Below are 23,702 nucleotides of genomic sequence, written 5' to 3' on the forward strand. Positions count from 1 at the left end.
TCTCGTCCCAACTTTCAGTAGTTGGCCTTTGGGATTAATGGCCTTATCACCATCACTTGGTCCACTCTGTCAGCCCATTATTTGCCACAATCTGTTGCTCGCAAAGGTCCAAAATATGTGCATGCGAAGTACATGGTACATCAGTGACCATCAGATTCTGTCAACGTATAAGCGGTGCCAATAAGTCGCAAGGAATGTACTCCAACAGTTTGGTTGCAAAATTACCGTTTTGCCATCAGGACTACAACTTTTCCTGGGCCCCTCCATTCCTTCTGCCCTTCTCTTTTGTAATACACCATATCCCCGGTATCAAAATTCTGTTCTGATGGCCTGACCAGATACATCGGAACCCTCCTGATTTTTTTCTGAAATCTGCGCTTTAATAAATGCTCCTCTCCCTGCATGGATGGCATTCAAATGTTCCACAAAAATAGACCTATCTTTAGTCCCCTCTAAAGCTGGGGGCTGATCCCACATTACTTAAAGGTATTTTCAGATTCTGGCCATAAAATTATTTTGATATGGGCTGTAGCCACCAACTATTTCAAGCATGTTTTTCGCATGTACTACCCACACCAGAGCAGTAGTCAATTTACAATTTGGCTAGTCTGCTAAAACTTTGAGCATTTCGTCAATCACGGCATGATTTCTCACAAATCCCATTACTAAAAAAAAAGGACTTTCTGCTGCCGTGTGCACTATTAAAATATTCATATTTTCACACATACTCCTGAACTCATCATTGACATTCTCCTCCATTGTCAGTTAGAAACCTAGTCGGTACTCCCAGTCCTATTCCTATCTACCTTTCCATTATCTTGTCCACAATTACTTCTTTGTCTTTACTATAAATTGCCGTCGACAGACTGAATCTAGTCGCCACGTCTATAAAGGGTAGAAGAAAACATTTTTCTTTATCCCATACCTTCAGGTCCTCACTATGGGTCACGATGGCAGCGTCCGGTATTTTTCTTTTACAGATCACATTTTCCACTGATATCTTCGATAAGTTTAGTGTAATCATCTATTACCCTTGTATCTTTTAACAAAATCTTCAACCTATGACGAGATGGATATGCAAACTGTCAATGTAGTTTTGAAATAATTTGCCTTTTCTTTAAATCCCTACCCTCGGATGCCATTAATACTTCAACATCCTGCTTAGAGACACAATAACATCCCGACTGTGTAAACCACAACGCTATAGATTTTCCAAAGAATCACCTTATTTTCCATATCTAATTTCATCCAAGCCTTTTTCATACTGTTTACTGAACAGCAAAAGTATATCACTGGGTACTACATCCGTACTAATAAAATGGTTTACCCCTGCTATTTTACATGGAATTACCACTCTTTTTAGTGATTAACGTGTTGTCATCCCCAAACCTGAAACAGGTAGAACAGTCATATTCTTAGACCTTATTATTTTGGTCTCCCTTACTTAAAAGGATCCATGTAATACCTTAACCAGTCCACTACACGTACTGTGGACGTACACCTACTGTCTAGGACTGCGCAATTGAATGAATCTGCGATTAGGACACTCATTACCTGACTGAAGCTTCTCGTGACCAGTACAATTCCTTCTAAATTGATCAGTAGTGTCATCCTCGCCCTCCAAACCTTCCACATCATGTGTCATCTCAAAAACCCAGTTATTTTTTGGACAGTGCAATGCATAATGATACTTTGAATCACATCAGAAACACCTGTTGACCACCCTTTGGTTATTCCCGGGGTTCATCCGTCTGCATAATTACCCAATTCCTGCCATCTGTTGTAACTGCCAAAAGGGTCTCTGTCCTCATTAGTTTTGTGCATTTCTCCTTTCATACTGATGCTTGGGCCCCATACTTGAACGGCCTCAATGCTGCTCACATTGTATCCTCTACCTTCGGTGTCACCACTGAAGAGGCCATCTGCACCATGACAGTAGCCAGAAAGGAATGTTTCCCCAAAATTTTTTAGGGCGTCAGACATCTGATCAAACAGCAAATCTTTTTCGTTGAATCTAACTCCTCTTAAGAGCCTATCCATGTTTGATATTCTAGCACAATCCAACAATTTGAAGGCAAGTACTGATCTCAGAATTTCCGAGCAAAATCATTGCAACCTTGCATATAGTCAGTTAAACTCCACAATATATTCTTCTATGCAAAAACCATCCATTTTTCTAAATTTATCAACTTCTGACCACGCCTCATAGGCACTCAAGTCATCTTTCATATAAATTTTATCTGTAAATTGTAAGAGGTTGTCCAAACCTTCCTCATTGTCCAAGTGATGAGCCTCAAGCTCTGAGAACATTTTGCCCGATCTTCTGGTGGGAAGTGAAAGTGCAAGGGTCATTCCTTGCTTCCTTTTAGGTAAAGACATAACCTGTGTCCATAGAGAACTTCATTCTTCTGTTGATTGTAAGGCTCGGCTTCACAAAACAGCAGTGGAAAATCATATCCTGATACCTTAAACTTGATTTCAGTCATTTCTTCAAAAAAAAAACACTCCAAATACAGCTTTCTCAAAAAAATAACTCCGATCCTAATCTCTTGTCTAAAAACAAAGCTTAGTCTCCAATCTTCACTTTCAGGCAATCATCCTCTGCTACCAATGTTGGAGAAACTTCCAAGCCTTGTTTGTGAAGAAGACACTGAGGTTCGGATGCTTTGGTGGAGATTGTTGTTTGCCACAGAACTTACTTCTGCTCTCCAAACAACACCCACCAGCTATTGCTGGCTGGTTCTTTATATATACATAATTGAATACAATTGACTAACACCCAACACCTGTTCACCCTATTATCTTGAACTAACATTCTTTAACAGACCCTAACAATCTGGGTTTTCTTCACTGCCTTCTGCCTTACAGTTAAAAGGATATGTATTTCAGACTAGTGTTACAACTGCGGCGGGCGCAACACACTGTCAATTCAGTCCCGTCACTCCACAGATTGCAGCATATTATTAAAAGCTTTCTACCCAACTGGAAAGTAGCCAAAACTCCGGAATAAAACAGACCAAACCAGGTATCTTTAGACAACAACAAATTAACTATTTACTAAAAAACTAAATCTTAAACACTATTAAGATAAACCTATGTCTAAAAACCTTGTAACTACTTAGTTTTAATCTAACTCCCCCATTCTCACATATACACAAAAGTAACAGTAGTTAACCATTTTTAAGAAGTGGTGTTTTTAAAAATTAGCTGTCTCTTAAGAATAAATAAAATAAGTAAGTCTTTGTGGGTTTATGTTCCTGTTGGATGAGGTATTCTAATGTGGAAATAGTCAAAGGTCACTCGAAGTCTTCACATGGATTGATGCAGTAGTCTGTTCTTAATAGGCATTCAAATTTTTGGGCTACCGTAACCATCAACAGTTCCTTCTGCAATACAGACGGGCTCTTGAAAAAAAGAAGGCTTTTGTACTTAGGCAATTAACTTGGCTCGCTCGCTCTCTCACCTGTTGTCGCCTAGGGTAACAAGTGCAGCTGCTGCCACACTGTGCCTTAGAAATTCCTGCACGTCCTCTCACTTACAGGTACACTGTTTTTAACAGAGTCTTACAGGCACACACTGTTTTTAATCTGAGGAGAAAAAAGATACAAATACGTGACACTAGGTATAGACTGTAGGCAATATTGTTACAATATCCTTTTTTTAAGATTTACTGTAGGTGATCTAGAAGTTCTCAATGGGAAATGGCACCTGATAAATGCAAGGTTTGGTGTAGCTTTGAACTCTTCAAGGAAAGGGATGTTGATTGTGAAGAATAAACACTTCCTGTCCCCAGGGTTTTTGTCAAATACTTGCAGGTGTCTTGTTAGAAGTGGGTACACTGTCTGCCTCTAAGCTTTCCCGTTGGGCGCTCCCAGGTGTCAGCGCATTCAACGTAGAGTAAAGCTTCTTGCACATTGGCCTGTTAAGTACTCCCAAGTGTGAAGTAGCACAAGTTGTACATTTGGAAAATCATACTCCAGCGTAAAATCCATTAGCCTATCCTCAGAAATGCTTACCATATTGTACTAACAATATTCAGTCATTCTTCGCAAATAACCCAGAATTGTCATCAATTCTGTAATGTAGATTTAAATTACTGGGAGCTAGATTGAGACTGTGCTTTCTCCCCCACCCACCCCCAACACTCCCCAGTTATTACAGCATCGGAGACATTAAATCATCATCGTCAGTCTGGGTAGTGTTCATATAGTGTTAGGACAAACTGACTCACCCATTTCCCATGGAAGTTCATTTTTACATATGTGATATTTTATAGGTATCAAGTAAGGTGGGAGCCAGCTTGCATTGATGTCGATACCCATGTAACATAAAATTATTTCCCCCATCTGACTTGGACTGAAGATGCTTCATTGTTTCTAATTGAGGTAATTGCATGTTGATGAAGGAACTAAAGTATCAATTTTCCTCACTTTGAACAGGACAAGTTATTAAAGCATGGGATATTGCTGTGGCCACCATGAAGATCAATGAAGTCTGTCAGATCATCTGTAAACCAGAGTATGCCTATGGCTCAGCTGGCAGCCCACCAAAAATTCCACCAAACGCCACTCTTGTGTTTGAGGTACCCACTGTTTTTTAATTAACATTCTCTCCCTTTCATCAGGGAGGATATCAACATGTATGTACCCTGACTGTTTATTGCTAATTGTTGAAAGTTTAACTGTTTTCCTGTTTGAATTTGTAAGTTTATTTGTAAAGTTGGCAACTATCTTGAACGATATAACTGTATCATTGCTATACGGTTAGCTGAGGGATAGTTAATAACAGAGCAGACCAATTGCTGCATAACACATTGATTGGCATACAAGCATTAGCCTTGCTGCTTCATGATCAACTGACACAGTAGCGATTTATTTCTTCTCCTCTGCAAGGTTTGTTATTGCCATACATATTTGGAAATGGCAGTTTTATTGTGTATGGTTAAATGTCCCATATTCGCATATCAAGGAACAGACTTGGGTAGAGAGGATCGTGGGTGACTGAAGTAAAGAATACATCCTGAATTGTTGTGAATTCTCCATGAAGATGAAATGGTATGTGATGATATTTGACACCATTTCCATTATTCTCACTTTTAAGATTGAGCTTTTTGAAATCAAAGCAGAAGATCTGACCGAGGATGAAGATGGTGGAATTATTCGCCGAATCCGCAAGAAGGGAGAAAGTTACTCCAAACCCAATGAGGGAGCGTCAGTTGAGAGTAAGAAACTACTTTTGACCCTTGTAGACTTTTGCTTCTGTCTTTTTTTTTTTCCTGGAGTGATTCCTTGCAAGGCATGTCAGCAGTCTTTCTGCGCATGCATACCTGTAGGGGGACCAAGCCCGAAGACAGTCTCACGCTCCCACTATGACCTCATTTGCAGCTGCACATGCACAAACCAGAGCCAGCGGCCTGACCGACATTTCCCTCCAGCTGCTTTTTGCCTGGAGAAATCCTAGAACTGTGCTTTGTGGGGGGTGGGAGGGGAGAGGAGGGAGGAAGTGTGGAGACGGGAGGAAGAAGGCTTAGAACTTGGTGGGAGGGTGGAGTAGGGGAAAGGAGAAGACATGGAATTAGTGGGTGGCCTGGAACTCGGGTGTTGCAGTGGTGTCAGGAACTCAGTTGTTGGGGGAATAAAGGTCATGAACTCGACAAGTGAGGAAAAGAAGATCGGGAACTTGGAGGGTGTTAGAGAAGTAGGGAGGATGAGGAGAGACTGAGCTAAATGGTACAATTTTAAAACAAGCGCAGGACAGAGAGACCTTCAGGTTTACGTGAACAAGTCTCTTAAGGTGTCTGTTATGACCTCAGTGAGATCATTAACGTGAAGAATATGAGCTGTATCCCCAGACCAATTTCAAGAATTACGCAAGATTTCACGTTTTAAGACTTTTGTTATAACAACTAAACTTTTTTAAATCCCCAGTTAACTGAATAGTACTTTGTAAGTACTTACTTTTTAAGTAGCTGATATCCCAAATTACAAAGAAAGATATTTACTTTTTAAAATACTTGGAAATCTCACACTAGAGGCCTGCTTTAGGTCGGGGGGGAAAAAAACCCGACCAAACCACAGTGGACCCGACCCGAGTCCCTCCGATTTTGCCCTGAGCCTGACCCGACCCGAACCCGCCAGTACTCGACCTGACCGTCCCTTTACTTACCTTTGGACTCAGAATCTCCACAAAGCTGCAGCACATGCGCAATGACGTCACTGCGCAGACTCCGTTTTGTTTCGGACTCACAGCTCAGGTAAGTTTGTTTTTTTCATTTTTTAATACTTACCATGTGTGTCCGGCCCGGCCCGACCCGACACATATCGGGTTCAGGTCGGGTAGCAGCCTCTACCTCACACCACACTCATACATTACGCAGTCCTTCTTGATGATGATAATCCTTTGCGGTTAAAAGTCCCAAACTCCTCCCAGTTGCAGTGGGTTGGATCTTCCAGACTATTTCAAAAATCAGTATTCTCTTTGCTCACTTCTCCAAGCACTTCCGACCTGGACATCCATGAATAAGGCATTTCCTTGTAATTCTGCTGGTCTTCTACTTCTTTGCAAGCTTCGACTCTCAAACAAAACAGGTTCAAGTCTTCATAACCTTTTACTGCAAGTGTCACCCCTCTCTATCTTTCTCTTGAGGTTACAACCGCTGGTTTCTTCTCTTACAGCCTGCTGTGAGACTGCAACTGCTGAATTCCCTTCAGAAAGTCTGTTAAATTTATCTGGACTCAGAAGTCAGTAGCTTATTATATTGTTCCAAAACATGCATAGTCCAGATGTCGGGTTTCACAAAGCCACTTGGGCCTTTCCATTGTTCCCAGGTGCTGACAGCTGCCTGGTGCGTTTACATCTTCCGAATTACTAACTCCTTGTTCGACGAACCGAAATTTTGGGAGGGCAAAACCCATTGATCTTCAGGTGTTAGCCGTGCAGTCTCTCTCTCTTTTGCAGAAGAAAGTCTTCGTGTCTCTGTCATGGTAACCTTTCTCAGAGTGGAGGTGAGATCACCTGACTTTCCAGACTCCATCTTGAACTTTTAAAAATCACAATTTATAAAGTATAATCATGTTACAAGGTCCAGCATTCGCAAGTGTCGCAATAAGTAGCGAAGGCCATTAAAAGGCTTATAGGATCCTTGATTTTATTAATAAAAGCATAGTGTACAAGAGCAAGGAAGTTGGACTAAACCTTTATAAATGCTGTTTAGGCTTCAGCTTACGTACTTTGGTCTATTCTGGGCCCCACACGTTTGGAAGGCTGTCAAGGCCTTGGAGAGGGTGCAGAGCAAATTTACTAGAATGGTGCCTGTACTGAAAGATCTGAGTTACATGGACAGACTAGAGAAATTGGAGCTGTTTTTTAAAAAAAAAATAATCACGTATTCGACTATTCCAGTGTTCTCCTGGTCAGCCTCCCATCCTCCACCTTCAATGAACTTGAACTCAACTAAAACGCTGCTGCACGTATCCTAACTCACAGCAAGTCCCATTCACCCGTCACCCCTGTAGTCACTGACTTACATTGGCTCCCGGTGTAGGATCACCTCAATTTTAAAGTCCTCGTATTGAAATTCCTCCGTCCTTCACCCCTTCCTATCTGAAACCAGTTGTGTGAACACTGCCCTCTGAAAGTAATGTTAGCACTGTGAGCTTTGGAGCCTGCCTCACGATGACTGGATCAAATTACAGAATGCAGAGACCTTGAATTACTCTACAGCAGGCAGGATCAAATTACACATTCCAGACAAACTGTTCAGTCCTCTTGGAAGACGACGCACCCATCAGAAGTCTAGTCTAACCCACTTGTGCAAGTAAACGCTGCCCTTTTGTTCTTCATTTGAACACCACTGTGAAAGGCTGGTGAAGTTGGAAGGACAGCTCCTCAGGTAGTAAGGGAAAATGCTGATCTTTAGAGGAAGTATCTGTTCCTCCACTGAGGATGATATCTGGAGAGTCACAAATCAGATCATCCCGTCTATTTCACAAGATCCTTATAGGTGAGGAAATTGGTTTGGCCCTTTTTAATTTGTCAGCACTTTCCCTGCATCACTCTGTTCCATTTTGATTAGTGCCACTAGGCTATAGCAAAAGCAGATAGAATACTAGGACCAAAAAAAGAAAACAGACAGGATGATCTTGTATAAGACTTTGGTTCGGCCTGATCTGCAATACTGTGTCCAGTTTTGGTTCCTTCATGGTATGGGTAGAGAAAACCTAGATAAAGTTCAGAAGAGAGCTACGTGATTGATGCCTAGTTTAGAGGCCCTTAGTTAACGACGATAGGCTTCGAGCTGGGTCTGTATTTCTCTAGAATAGTGTGGACTGAGGAAATTCAATTGAGATATTTAAAATGGAAGGATTAGATTTGAGCCATATGGACAGGTTGTTTTAGTTAGATCGATAGGTTAGGGAGGACCATGGGTCATGAATACAAGTTACAAAAGTGTAGAACTAGGTTAGTTATCAGAAAGTCTTTTCATGGAGTGTTGTCAGCCATTGGAACAAGTTGTCAGGTCTTGCAGTGAGTGCAGATTTTCTGCAAACATTCAAAAGTGAACTTGACAGACTCCTAACTAAGTGACATCACAGCATTCAAAATATAGGTGGAGTACTTGGGGGAGGGTATCTCCCATTCACTGGTCTCCTGGAACTTGTTTGATCACCTTCAGGGTCAGATGCATTTTCTAGAATTTTTTTCATCCCTAAATTAATGTAGAGTTTCTTTTATGCCGCTCCCAGGCGATCACATGGCTGGCTGGAGGAGTCAGTTGAGGGATGTGGTTGTGGTTTACTTAGGTTGCACCAGGACAGTGCCCAGCCGGTCTTCTCTGTCTGTAATTTTCATATGTTTGTATGTCTCACTGGGTGGAGAAGACCCTCCTGATGTCAGTCCTGAAGTTGCCTTTTACAAGTATGTCCCCTTGTCTTATTCTGGCAGTTTAGTTTAAAGTTATATTCTGGATTAATCTTTTTAATAATATTTTAGAGAGACTTTGGTCCTTTCATTATCCCTTTGTCATAAGTTTTGGTTCTGCCCTAGATATTATCTGTTGAAGCAGTACTGTATATTTCTGCAAGCCTTATGCATTTAGTGGTGTACCTTTCACTTAATATCAATGCAAGAGCATAATCCATGGGTAATAACAATTGGACCCTCTTAAAATCTGAACTGGATATTGTGTCTTCTGCATGTCTTCTCCAGTGGTTCTGACAGTATAATAAGATAAGTTACAAGCTGGTAAACTGGTTTATTTTGCAGGCAGCGAATGAACATACAGAATAACAGTTGCAATCAACTTATACAAACTTCATGCAATTTTTACTTGTCAACTGGTCTCCTCAGAAAAATGAGAGAAAAGTAAATCATGAACCCAGTACCATTCGTGGGCTGACTTCCTTGTTTTTGACATTACCTTTCCTTCTAGGCAAATCCAAACTCTGAAAAGTGCCCTCCTGCAACTTGCCTTCCAGCTCTAAGCCCAAGCCTGGTGTTACGACCAGGTGAGGAGGTCTAGCGGTTCCCTCTCAGCCTTTGCCTGGTTTAACCGTAACAGGGTTTAATTTTAAAAACACTGTTTTTAGCTTCCCCTCAGTGAATCCTTGTTCACTGCTCCAATTGTAAGGCAAAGAAATCAATTCAGACATGTTTTCTTAGATTTTAAGTAAGAAAGGTAGAAGTTTATTAATCTTAAACTGTAATCCGGTTACTGACTACGAATATACGACACGACCACGTTAGCATGCATACATAATAAACACACACGCAGATAGAGACAGAAAAGTAGAAAAGAATAAAGGGAATAAGTCCGAGGCAATAGATGGGTTTCTATTTTACTGTCCTTTTGAGTTTGCTGTGAAGTCTTTGGTTGCCGTTCAGACTTGCAGTTTGTTGGGGCCCAGTGCACGCTTCAGCTTGTTTCGAGGTCGGAGTCTTTTATCTCTTGAGGTTTCCGTGGGTCCAGTGGCTTGGGAGAGAGAGAGAGAGAGGCTTCCTTGCTCCAGCTTCCAGTCCAAACTGCCATCTGCCTTTCTCTGGCACAATTCAACAAAAAAAAAACAGGTTGCCCAGCAGGTTAGTCATGGGACTAGCTGATTTGACCATTTTTATTTGTAGATTCTGCCATCTCAGCAGTCATCCTGGAATGTGAGCGTCCTCACCTTCAATGTCTGGTGATCACAGCCCATTTTGGTTTAAGTGGACCAGGGAATAGTCCTTTGTCTCTCCAAGCACTGTCTGTTAGTATGCAAATGTTTTTCTAGCCAAGTGTCTGGTGATTTTTTTAACAAGTCCTTTCTTCACTCCAGCAATAGTTTAAAATCAATGTTCATATGACAAAATTAATATGCCTCATTCTTGGCAGGTGGGGGTCTGCATGATACTGGACTTCAGCTGCTTATTTTAAAAACATGACTGCCTGTGTATCTTTTTTTCCTCACCAAGAAAATGTTATAAACTTCCCTGTTCATGGATTTTCTATTAGGCATCCTGACATGTAACCGAGTATATTTTCAGCAGGTATCTCGTGTTTGGTTTATGTGAATAGAATTATCTCCACCATTATAGTTGCAGTTATCTTATATAGACTAAGCTGATTAATAATCCCGGTCGTGTGTACAACAATAAGGGTGGTTAGCTCATAAACACATCAACTTCCCCTTTTCCCGTCTTCTGGATGAGACGTTAAACTGAGGCCCCATCTGACCTCTCAGATGGATGCAAAAGATCCCATGGCACTATTTTGAAGAGAAGAGGAGCTATCCTTGGTGTCCTGGCCAATATTTATCTTTCAATTAACATCATAATAACAGATTATATGGCCAGGTCTTAAATGAATACTTCTTGTTTGTATTTACCATGGAGAAGGTCATGGAAGCCAGTGAGTTCAAGGGAGGGAACAGCGATATCCTGGAGCATATCAACATTACAAAGGAGGAGGTGTTGGAGGTTTTGAAGCGCATTAAGGTGAATAAATCCCCAGGGCCTAACCAGGTGTATCCTAGGATGCTATGGGAAGCAAGGGAGGAGATTGCTGGGGCCCTGGCAGAGATTTTTGTATCATCGTTCGTCACGGGTGAGGTACTGGAAGACTGGAGAATAGCTAATGTTGTGCCTTTATTTAAGAAGGGTAGCAGGGATAAGCCAGGGAGCTACAGGCTGGTGAGCCTTACATCAGTGGTGGGAAAGTTATTGGAAGGGATTCTGAGAGACAGGATTTATATGCATTTGGAAAGGCACAGTCTGATTAGGGATAGTCAGCATGGCTTTGTGCATGGGAAATCATGTCTTCGAATTTGATTGAGTTTTTCGAGGAGGTGACCAAGAGGATTAATGAGGGCAGGGCAATGGACATTGTCTACATGGACTTTAGCAAGGCTAAAGCATGGTAGGCTGGTCCGGAAGGTTCGAACACATGGGATCCAGGGTGAGCTAGCCAATTGGATACAAAATTGCCTTGGTGATAGGAGGCGGAGGATGGTAGTGGAGGGTTGTTTTTCCAGATTGGAGGCTGGTGACCAGTCGTGTGCTGCAGGGATCGGTGCTGGGCCCTCTGTTGTTTGTCATATATATTAATGACTTGGATGTGAATGTAGGGGGCATGATTAGTAAGTTTGCAGATGACACCAAAATTGGTGGTATAGTGGACAGTGAAGAAGGTTGTCTAAGGTTACAACAGGATATAGATCAACTGGGAAAGTGGGCATGGGATTGGCAAATGGAATTTAACGCAGACAAGTGTGAAGTGATGCATTTTGGGACGTTAAACCAGGACAGGACACATACAGTGAATGGCAGGGCCCTGGGGAGTGTTGTTGAGCAGAGAGACCTTGGGAGTGCAAGTACATAGTTCCCTGAAAATGGCAACACAGGTAGACAGGGTGGTGAAGAAGGTGTATGGCATGCTTGCCTTCATCGGCCGAGGCAAGAGTTGGGATGTCATGTTACAGTTGTACATAACGTTGGTTAGGCCACATTTGGAGTACTGTGTTCAGTTCTGGTCGCCGCACTACAGGAAAGATGTGATTAAGCTAGAGAGGGTGCAGAAAAGATTCACAAGGATGTTGTCTGGTTTGGAGGGCTTGAGTGATAAAGAGAGATTGGATAGGCTGGGTCTGTTTTCCCTGGAGCGAAGGAGGCTGAGAGGGGACATGATAGAGGTATATAAAATTATGAGAGGCATAGATAGGGTAGATAGCCAGAGTCTGTTTCCCATGGTAGGGGTGACTAAAACTAGAGGGCATAGATTTAAGGTGAGAGGGAGGAGGTTTAAAGGGGATCAAAGGGGTACATTTTTCACACAAAGAATAGTGGGGATCTGAAATGAGCTGCCTGAGGAGGTCGTGGAGGCAGGAAAAGTAGCAACATTTAAGAGACATCTGGACAGGTTCTTGAATGAGAAGGGTATAGAGGGATATGGAATTAATGCAGGCAGGTGGGATTAGTATAGATAGGCATTATGGTCGGCATGGATGCGGTGGGCTGAAGGGCCTGTTTCTATGCTGTACAACTCTGTGACTCTATGGTGGTTGTCACATTGCTGTTGGCGGGAATTTGCTGTGCGCAAATTAGCTGCCAGGTTTCCTATATTACAACAGTGACTATGCTTCAAAAAGTATTTCATTGGCTGTAAAGCACTTTGAGATGTCTGGTGGTCATGGAAAACACTATATAAATGCATGTTTTTTTTTCTCCCATCTCTGGTTGCATCAGTCACTTTGTCTCTGATGATAGATTCCAGTAACTTCTCCACAACTGATGTTAAACAAAAGTCTGTGGTTGCCTGGTTTCTGTCACCCTCCCTTCATAAATAATGGCGTGAGATTTGCAATTTTTCAATCCAAAAGTACAATGCCTAAATCGAAAAACCTTTGGAAAATTTTGACTAACACATCTGCAATTTCTGCACTTATTTCTTTTCATGCTCGAGGGCGGAAACCATCAGGTTCTGGAGATTTGTCTATCTTGTGTTCCATTATGTTCTCCATTACCTTTTTTGTTAGTTTAATTCTGCTAAGTTCCTCCCATTGACTTAATTTAACGATTTATATAACCCCTCTACTGTCTGAATTGTCAGAGTACTTGTCCGACATCTGGTACTGGATGAGGAGAAATCAAATATTGGGAAGATAGAAGGCATTGTTTTCAATCCTCGCCACAAACTCTGCTCCCTAGCCACTGACTCCATCCCTCTCCTTAGCAGCTGTCTGAGGCTGAACCAGACTGTTCACAACCTTGCAGTCATATTTGACCCTGAGATGATGGTGCAGATTATGTGGTCAGGAGCTCAATAAGACTGCTTATTTCCATGTCTGTAATGTTACCCAACTTCACCCCTGTCTCAGCTCACCTGCTGCTGAAACCCTCATTCCTGCCTTTGTTACTTCTAAACTTGACTATTCCAACTCACTGCTGTCTGGCCTCCCAGATTCTACCCTCTGGAAACTTATGGTTATCCAAAACTCTGCTACTCGTATCTTAAATCTCATCAAGCTCCGTTCACCCTTTACCCTTCTGTTCACTGACCTACATTGGCTCCTGGTTAAGCAAATCCTCAATTTTAAAATTCTCATCCTTGTTTTCAAATCACTCCATTGCCTCGCCCCTCCCTAGCTCTGTACTTCAGCCCCACAATCTTTCGAGATTCTGTGCTCCTGTAATTCTGACCTCTTGAGCATCCTCAATTTTAATTGCTCCAGCATTAGTGGCCATGCTTTCAGCTGCCTAGGCCCTAAGCTCTGGAATTCCCTTCCTAAATCTCTCCACCCCTCTACCTTATTTTCCTCCTTTAAAATGCTCCTTAAAACCTAGCTCTTTGACCAAGCTTTTGGTCATCTGCCCTAATTAATATCTTATATGGCTCACAGTTAATTGTTTTCTTCTAATGCACAATGAGGCAGCATGGGACATTTTATTATATTAAATGCACTATATAAAAAAAATGTTTTATTCATTCGTGGGATGCGAGTGTCACTGACTAGGCCAGCATTTATTGCCCATCCCTAATTGCTCTTGAGAAGGTGATGGTGAGCTTCCTTCTTGAACCGCTGCAGTCCATGTGGGGTAGGTACACCAACAGTGCTGTTGGGAAGGGAGTTCCAGGATTTTCACCCAGCAACAGTGAAGGAACGGCGATATAGTTCCAAATCAGGATGGTGTATGAGTTGGAGGGGAACTTGCAGATGGTGGTGGTACAAGTTGTTGTTTTAAGTTTCTTTGTACTGCTGGTATTTTGTCCACTTTCTCAACACTAATGCAAAGTACTCATTTAACAGGACTATCATTTATTTACTTATCCATTATAATCTTGCCAATTGCTGTCACTAATGTGCCCACATTTCCCTTCACACTCTCTCTCTTCTATAAAATCTTTTGCTTGGATCTTCCTTGCAAGTTACTTTCATAGGGTCATAGAGCGATACAGCACTGAAGCAGGCCCGTCGGCCCACCGAGTCTATGCTGACCATCAACGACCTATTTATACTAACCCTACATTAATCCCATTTCCCTCTCACATCCCCACCTTCCCTCAATTCTCCTACCTACACTAGGGGCAATTTACAATGGCCAATTTACCTGTCAGCCCGCAAGTCTTTGGCATGTGGGAGGAAACCCATGCGGTCATAGGGAGAACTTGCAAACTCCGCACAGGCAGTACCCAGAACCGAACCCAGGTCGCTGGAGCTGTGAGGCTGCGGTGCTAACCGCTGTGCCTTCCTATTTCCTTTTTGCATCTCATTATCATGCAGCACAATTTCAACCAAATAGTTTTACACCTGCAGCAAACTATCGTAGGAATGCAAATAACATTACAGATTAACTGCTTCAGTTATTTTTCCTTGTATATAATTCCAAAGATTGGTTGCTTATTTCACCTTGGTCATTGTGACATTTGGTCATGTAACATTTTGCTGACAGTGCCACCTACAGATGCAATACTTTCAGAATGTTGCATTTGCACAATGTTTTTATTAGATGGATAGACACCGTATCAAGCAATACCAACATTTTCCAAGTGTCATTAAATAAAAAACAATAAATTAGCAACGTTTTATTCAGTTGCTAGTTCAGTCAGAATTCCAATTTAAAGTAATTGCTCTTCAAAACGAAGTACAGCCATTCACTTTCCCCATTTGAGTACAGCTGACATGAATAAAATGGAAATTGGGAGCCCTTGCATCAGGGCAGCTCCATGGCTGTAGAAAAGTGAAAGTGTATATATGCTCAGAGCTGATATTCTCTCAGGCAGTCCTCTATTCTCCATTTCAGTACATTTGGAAGGAAAATATCAGGGTACAGTCTTCGACAACCGAGATATGTCATTTATCATCGGTGATGGTGAAGAACACAATGTTCCTCCAGGGATTGAGAAGGCACTGCAAGAAATGGAAAAAGGAGAAGAGGCTATTGTATCACTAAAACCAAAGTAAGTTTAAATGTAACACCCTTTGAGACCACTTATTCATTGCCTTGTCCAAAACTTTTCTGAGCAGTTTTATTGGAAAACGTAGATGAAGGACCAAGATCGTTGGCCTATCAAGGTTCAATGGGATAGGAGAGAAGGCAAGGTAAATCAATAAATAATTAGGGGATCCCAAGCATGAGTTTTAAAAGCCTGTTGATTGCAGGTAGAATGGAAGACTGAAGGAAATCAATTATTTCAGTTTCCTGCAATGACTACATCAGAATAGGAAACCGATAAGTCTTGATTGTGGTGCAGTACAGTTCTGCTGATGATGGCCCACAGTGCCTCGTGGGTGCCTAATTTTGAGATGCCAGATCTGTTCTGAATCTATCCCATTTAGCACAGTGCTAGTGCCACACAACACAATGGAGGGTATCCTCAGTGTGAAGACAGGACTTCGTTTCTATAAGGACTGTACAATGGTCACTTCTATCAATACTTACATTGACCGATGCATCTGCAATGGGTAGCTTGTCGAGGATGAGATCTAGTACTGTCACCACCTGCTGCAGGTCCATTCTGGCAACTATGTCCTTCAGGATATAGCCAGCTCAGTCAGTACTGATATTATTGAGCCACTTTTGTTGATGGACATACCCCACCCAGAATACATTCTGTGCCTTTGCTATCTTCAGTGCTTCTTCCAAGTGGTTTTCAACATGGAGGAGTACTGATTCATCAGTTGAGGGACAATGATTGATAGTAATCAGCAGGAGGTTTCCTTGCCCATGTTTGACCTGATGCCATCATACTTCATAGAGTCCAGAGTCAATGTTGAGGACTCCCAGGGTCACTCCCCACATCTCTGGTGGGTCTGTCTTGCCAGTGGGACAGAATATACCCGTGGATGATGATGGAGTAATCTGGGACATTGGCTGTGAGGTATAATTTGGTATGACTGTCAGAATGTTGTTTGACTAGTCTGCAGGTCAGCTCTCCCAATTTTGGCACAAGTTCCCAGTTTTTACTGAAGAGAACTTTGCAGGGTCAACTGAACGGCGTGCCTTTGTCGTGTCCAGCGTCTAGGCTTGTGCTGGGTGGTGTGTCCGGTTTTATTCATATTAGATTTTTTTCTGTAGCAGTTTGATATAACTGGCTTGCTAAGCCAGAGGGCAGTTAAGAGTCAACCATATTGCTGTGGGTCACATATAGACCAGACCAGGTAAGGACAGCAGATTTCCTTCCCTGAAGTACGATAGATGGGTTCAGCAATTCAGTAGCTTCATGGTCACCATTACTGATATCTTTTTAATTCCATATTTCTTTATTGACTGAATTTAAATTCCCCAGTAGCCATGGTGGGATATGACCTCACGTCTCTGAATAATTAGTCCAGGTCTATGATTAATAGTCCAGTAACAACTACTATGCTACCTTACCCATGGGTGAGATGAGAGTGACTGACCTTGACATCAAGGCAGCATTTGACCGAGTGTGGAATCAAGGAGTTGTAGTAAAATTGAAGTTTTTGGGTATTGGGAGAAATTTTGCACTGGCTGGAGTCATACCTAGCACAAAGGAAGATGGCTGTAGTTGTTGAAGGCCTGTCTCCCAGCCTCGGGACATTGCTGAAGATGTTGCACAGTACCTGACCAGCTGAGTCAGTGGTGGTATTGCCGAACCACTTTTGCTGATGGACATAACCCCACCCAGAATACATTCTGTGCCTTTGCCACCTTTAATGCTTCTTCCAAGTGGTGTTCAACATTGAGGAGTACTGAGTCATCAGTTGAGGTAGGATAATGGGTAGTAATCAGCAGATTTCCTTGCCCATATTTGACCTGATGCCATCATACTTCATAGAGTCCAGAGTCAATGTTGAGGACTCCTAGGGTCATTCCCCACATCTCTGGTGGGTCTGTTTTACCAGTGGGACAGGACATATCTACCCCTGTATGGTGATGGATGTCTGCTGTCTTTACCTGGTCTGGTCTATACGTGACCCACAGCAATATACGACCATACAAATTAGGAGCAGAAGTAGGCCATTCAATCTGTTGAGCCTGCACTGCCTCTTAATAAGATCATGGTTGATCTGTTTCTGTCACGAATTCCACACTCCCATCTACCCCCGATAATCTTTGATTCCCTTGGCTAACAAGGATCTATCTACCTCCACCTTAAAAATATTCAATGACCCTGCCTCCACCACCTTCTGATGCAAAGAATTCCTAAATTGCCCAACCCTCTTGAGAGAAAAAAATTCACCTTGTCCCTCTCCTAAAAGGGCGACCCCTAATTTTAAAACAGTGCCCCCTAGTTCTGGACTCACCCACAAGAGGAAACATCCCCTCCACATTCACCCTGTCAAGACTGTTCAGGATCTTATATACTTCAATCAAGTCTCCCCTCACTCTTCTAAAACTCCAGTGAAAACAAGCCCAGTCTGTCCATTCTTTCCTGATAAGACAATCCGCTCATTCCAGGTATCAATCTAGTAAACCTTCTCTGAACCGCCTCCAACACATTCACATCCTTCCTTAAATAAGGAGACCAAAACTGCACATCATATTCAAGATGTGGACTCACCAATGCCCTGTATAACGGAAGTATAATATCCTTACTTTTATTTTCAATTCCTCTCATAATAAAGGATAGCATTCCATTAGGCTTCTTTATTACTTGCTGTACCTGCATACTAACCTTTTGTGACTCATGCACTAGAACAGCTAGATCCCTCTGCACCTCGAAATTCTGCAGTCGTTTCCCATTTAAGAAATACTCTGCTTTTTTATTCTTCCTGCCAAAGTGAACAAATTCACATTTTCCCACATTATTGTCCATGTGCCAGATTTTTGTCCACTCACTCAATCTATCCATTTTGGTTATGATTGACTCTTATCTGCCTTCTGACCTAGCAAGCCAGTTATATGGAAAAAATCTAATATGAATAAATACAGCCGTTGGCCCAACTATTTATTGTTACTTCATCGATGACCTGCCCATGTCAGAAGTGGGGATGATTGCATACTATTCAGTTCCATTCAGAACTCCTGAAATAATGAAATAGTCCATTCCCACATTCAGCAGACATGGGCAACATTCAGGTTTGAGCTGATAAGTGGCAAATAACATCTGTGCCGCACAAACGCTAGCCATAACCATCTCCAATGGAAGTCTAACTCACCTCCCCTTGACATTCAGTGGCCTTGCCATCACTGAATTCCCCACCATCAACATCCTGGGGGTGGGGGGAGGGTCGGTGTGTTTTGTGGGGGAGGAGGGTGGTGGTTACCATTGACCAGAAACATAACTGGACCAGCCAGATAAATACTGTGGCTACAAGCACAGGTCAGAGGCTGGGTATCCTGCAGCAAGTAGCTTACCTTCTGCCTTCCCAAAGCCTGTCCACCACCTGCCAGGCACAAGTCAGGAGTCTGATGGAATAGTCACCACTTGCCTTGATGAGTGCAGCTCCAGCAACACTCAGGAAGCTCGACACCATACAGGACAAAGAGCCTGCTAGATCGGCACCACATCCACCACCGTGAACATTCACTCCCTCCACCACCGACACACGGTACCATCTACAAGATGCACTGCATCAACTCCTCAAAGCTTCTTCAACAGCACCTTGCAAACCGGTGACCTCTACTTCCAAGAAGAATAAGGGCATCAGGTGCATGAGAACACCATCACCTGCAAGTTCCCTTCCAAGTGACACACCATCCTAACTTGGAAATATATCGCTCGCTGTTACTTCATTGCTGGTTCAAAATCCTGGAACTCCCTACCTAACACTACCGCGGTTGTACCTACAACTCACAGACTGCAGCAGTTCAAGAATGCAGCTCAACACCACCTTCACGAGCAGTTAGTGATGGCTAATAAATGCTGGCCTTTTCAGCGATGAACAAATTTTTTTTTTTTAATAGGTTTTGATGGACAGAGAAGTTGGAGGCTAGTGATCAGAGAGGACTTCATTGAAAGTTAGGAGTCTGAAGAGGAATGGAATGATTCACAAAAGATGCAGCTTTCACAATGAGCAAAATCTGGGGGTTACGTTTGTGATTTGAGCTAGACAGGGAAAGAATTCTGGGAGATTCAAAACGGCCCAGGTCACACGACTTTGCAAAATGCCTTTTTGTAAAAGCAGCAGGAAGGCTGAGAAGAGGAATTTTTTGCAGTCTCCAGCTGTGAAGAAAATGAAGCTGAAACCAAAACTGCAGGGCAGCAAAAGAACAACCAAAAGTTCAGCAATTCTCAGAGATACACACTGCAAAATGGGAAGTGAACAGTGGTCATGAAGTTGCTGTTAATGAGGTGCCATCTTGCCCAGAAACTAATAACAGATAAAAAGTGGTACTTGTTGGGTCTGCAAGACACATGAAGAAAATCTGTCTATGAAGAATTGGGGGGGGAAAAATTATGTTCATCAAATGGAATTGAGAAGATCAAGTAATAATAGCCATTACACTGCACAAAGAAGTTGCATGGCTTGATGGTATTTGATTTGAAAGGAGTTTGCTACATCGAGATGTAATTATTAGCAGTAGTGAATAGAAGACAGTAGAATCCTGTGAGTTGTAAGCTGTAATATAATTGAAGGTATCAATGATTTACGTGCAAAAATAAGGAATACCCCGGCATCAGAGATAGGAGTAAAGATTATTTATAAATAAAATAACAGATTATGGCATTTGGTGATTATTTTGAATGTTTCTTTGACCTAGTGTTGTTCATATAGGTATGGATTTGGAGAAGCAGGAAACCCAAAATTCAACATCCCACCTAGTGCAAACCTGGTGTATGAAGTTGTGTTGAAAAATTTTGAAAAGGTAAGAAACAACCAGATTAATGCTGGTCTCATGCCACCAGATGTTCTGCTGCAGTCCTAAAGCATCTTTAGCTTTGAAACTCAATTCTATAACTGTTGATGATATAAATGATTTCATTACAGACTGTGCACAACATGGTTTTTCTGGGGAGGAGATGCCAAGGAAATGATTATCATTAAAGCTTCTAATGTATGTTACGGGGAGGTTGGGGCCAACCATCTTTGAAAGTGTTCAGTTTCTAATGTGAGGAAGCTGCGGAGGAGTAGTTGGTGAAGTTTCAATCATTTGTGGCAAACTATATATCGGGAGGATGTCACAGCCAATCCTGTTCTTGCCTAATGTTGACTTGTGTATACTTTACAACACTGGGTTACCAGATAGCCATCAAAAGTAGAAACCCTGGGAAATGTTTTTTTTTCCATATCTCATTCCTGTTGGAGTAAATATATGACTAGATGCCCTGTTGTAATTTTTAAACTATATATAAATTAATTGATAACTTTTTAAACATTTTATCAGGCAAAAGAGTCTTGGGAGATGAACATAGAGGAGAAGCTGGAGCAGTCCGCCATTGTCAAAGAGAAGGGAACATTATATTTCAAGGTAATACGATTGCATCTAAATAAGTCTTGCTATGTCCTGTTCACCATAAAGGGCCAGTGCCCCCTTGTTGACAGAGAAGGAGCTGAAAGCATCACTGAATGTCCAGTTGACTGTATTTCTGGGCGACGGTATGCATGCCATTATCTCCGTATCTGTTGAGTTCCTCGTCTGAGCCATCAGCAGAGCACTTGCGACCCTGCAGGCCTCAGCTGGTTCCACTGTAGAGAAGTTCACTTCCTCATAATTTGGAGCAGTCTTCAGTGACCATCTTCTGATCAATAGCCTTTTACAGTAGGAAAGTACAGCCTCTGCCCTGGCCTACCTGTGACATCATGGCTAAGATCAGGATATCACTGCAGGAAAATGGAGTGCTGTCTCAGATAATTTTACAGGTTGAAGTTCATCTGAAAAAAATTAAAGAAACTGTATATAAATACTATTATTTAAAATGTTTGAGAGAGACTGGATTGCATAAGTGAAGATGTACTGTTCTTTCACCTAGATTGTGATAAAAGTGATGTAAATGACAGAAAAGGGTGGGGTTTCCCACAAGGTGCCAGAGCTGCTTTCTAGATCATATTTTTAGGCCAAAAAGGGAAGTAGCAGTACTGGATCTAGTTTTAGGAAAATAAGTGGGGCAAGTATGGAATGCAGGGAAGTATCCATAGCATCATTAGCTTTGACATAAAAATTGAAAAAGAGAGGCAACAGTCAGATAAATGGATTTGGCAAATTTCACTTGAATAAAAAGGAAATCAGCCCGATAAACTTGAAAGAAAAATTGACGTATACTATAGTCAACAGTCAATAATCAATATTTTCAAACGTTACTTTGTACCTTCTTAAAAGCTTGAGAAAATATTCAGTTGTGCTGTCTAAATGGTATCACTCTAGAAAATTGAATACACATGTTTAAACCGCAATCTGTATTCAGCTAACTTGTAGCAAAGCAAAATATTAGGTGCAAATCCAAGCCCTTAGAAGCCTCTGAGGCTTTTAAGAATTTTTTTTAATGATGATGCGTTAAAAGATAATTCAATGACTAAATTCAATCTTGTTCTTGTGAAAGATTTTTAAAATATTGTTTTAAACCCTTAATTTCGTTGGAAACCTATGTGACTGAGGAAACAGTGGACATTTCTTTTCAAAAAGCATTTTGAGTAATTTATTTGGTTCATCAGACTGTTGACATTGAAAATTCCTAATTATAATTGTTTACACAAGCAATTTCAGCATTTGTAGATGTAGAAAATGTGACCAGTGTGACAACAAAGTAAGATTTGTGGACAAGAATAATTAGAGTATTGTTACCATCAGGTGAGGAGGGGTCACAAGACTCCCCTCTTGTCCTCCTCTTGGTTTGACCGCAACAGGGTTTACTTTCTTTTTAAACAGTGGTTGTGCTTACCGCTTAAGTGAGTGTTTTATCTTTTACCTTTGTGATCGTAAAGAACCAATTGGACAGGTTTCCTTGCGTTTAAACAAGAAATTAGTGAGTTTCTTGTACTTAAAATAAAAATTAAACTAAACCCAATCTAGATAAAATAATAAAATTACGCTACACTTTCACTCTCTCAAGAGAATCATACACACAGAGTACAATGTGATAAATAGATTGGTTTGGATTAGAGTCCAGAACAAGTAAAAAGTTAATACACAATCTGTAGGGTTGAGTGATTCTGTTGTCTTCCGACTGAAGTTATGACTTGATCGTTGTTCTTGGAGACAGTTGAGCAGCGGGTGTCCTTCCCCAGGGTCTTTGTCTTGGATCGAGCAACCAGCAGTTAGGCTTTGCACGCCCCGCACGAGGTCTTCTAGAGAGAGAGGGGCACACCCTTTCTGGCTTCTGCACAGATTGAGTCTCTGGCTTGTCTGTCATGTGTAACAAAACTCCCAGTTTTACACTGCCTGGGGAGACAGTCACACGGTTCTTTCTACCCCCTTTGTTTTTAAAGAGGTCCAAAATCTAAAACACAAAACCTCTCTCAGTATTGTTGTTTTTTACCCCCTGGGGGGGACATCTCCACTCATGAATGCCTCAAGATGGCTTTGAATGTCTTGCTATTGAAAGCAATCTCAGGTAATTCAATCAATAGGGCAAGCCATTGTATTCGGTAAAGGCTAATCAGACGTGCGTCTGCACTTTGATACCTTGGAAAGTGAAAGGTGTTCACATGAAAATGGTGGCGGCCATATTTAGCTGTGGCAAAGTCTTTGTAAAAGTTGAATGTAATATTCCAGCTTTCCTTTTGTTTTAAGTTTAGTGTAGGTTTCCAATCGATGAATTAAAAAATCCTCATTTGGCATAGGTTTTCTTGACCGTATGCACAGGCAAGATTTTTAATAGACTAATAGATCTCCCGTGCTATGGTCCAGGTGAGTTCGGGATAATGCAGTTTCGTAACAGGGGTGTTTATGCAATACACATTTTCTCCAACCTGCCCTTTGGACGCACAGCACTGTAGTAGATTCTGCTGCTGTCCCTACCGTTTACTGTACATTTTTTGAAGGCCACACAGAACCTCTATATGTCTGGTGCTCTCGTAGCTTCCTTCTCTTCATGACAAGACCCTGAGATCATCTTTTGTTTACTCAGCAGCCATGTCTTTTATCTCTGCTCAACGACATCAGAATCTTACACATCTGCATCCTCTGAATTCCTTGTCTGCTGTGCCTCACCATGTGTTAATTGCTCATTACATTATCACTGTCCCTTCAAGTGCATGCCCCTGGGCTGCTAGGTGCAAAAGAGAGGGTGAATGACAGGATGGGTGAGTGATCCCCAGTGTTGCCTGAGGTAGAGGGGACTGCAAGGTCTTGCTCTTAACAATCTTCTCCACTGACTCCTGGCTTTT

General features: G+C 41.9%; 1 protein-coding gene across 6 annotated transcripts in view; it reads left to right on the forward strand.

Moving 5' to 3' along the window:
- The window catches only part of LOC137379623 (peptidyl-prolyl cis-trans isomerase FKBP4-like), a 55,238-nt gene that overhangs the window by 22,015 nt on the left and 9,521 nt on the right, over nucleotides 1-23,702 (forward strand). For all 6 annotated transcript variants that reach the window (XM_068050712.1, XM_068050706.1, XM_068050707.1 and 3 more), the window contains 5 exons: nucleotides 4,440-4,582; nucleotides 5,101-5,221; nucleotides 15,271-15,427; nucleotides 20,154-20,244; nucleotides 20,764-20,847. In XM_068050712.1, coding sequence (XP_067906813.1) covers nucleotides 4,440-4,582; nucleotides 5,101-5,221; nucleotides 15,271-15,427; nucleotides 20,154-20,244; nucleotides 20,764-20,847 — 596 coding nt within the window. The remainder of the gene's footprint in view (nucleotides 1-4,439; nucleotides 4,583-5,100; nucleotides 5,222-15,270; nucleotides 15,428-20,153; nucleotides 20,245-20,763; nucleotides 20,848-23,702) is intronic.

Source organism: Heterodontus francisci, chromosome 18, assembly GCF_036365525.1.
Source record: "Heterodontus francisci isolate sHetFra1 chromosome 18, sHetFra1.hap1, whole genome shotgun sequence".
Taxonomy (NCBI): Eukaryota; Metazoa; Chordata; class Chondrichthyes; order Heterodontiformes; family Heterodontidae; genus Heterodontus; species Heterodontus francisci.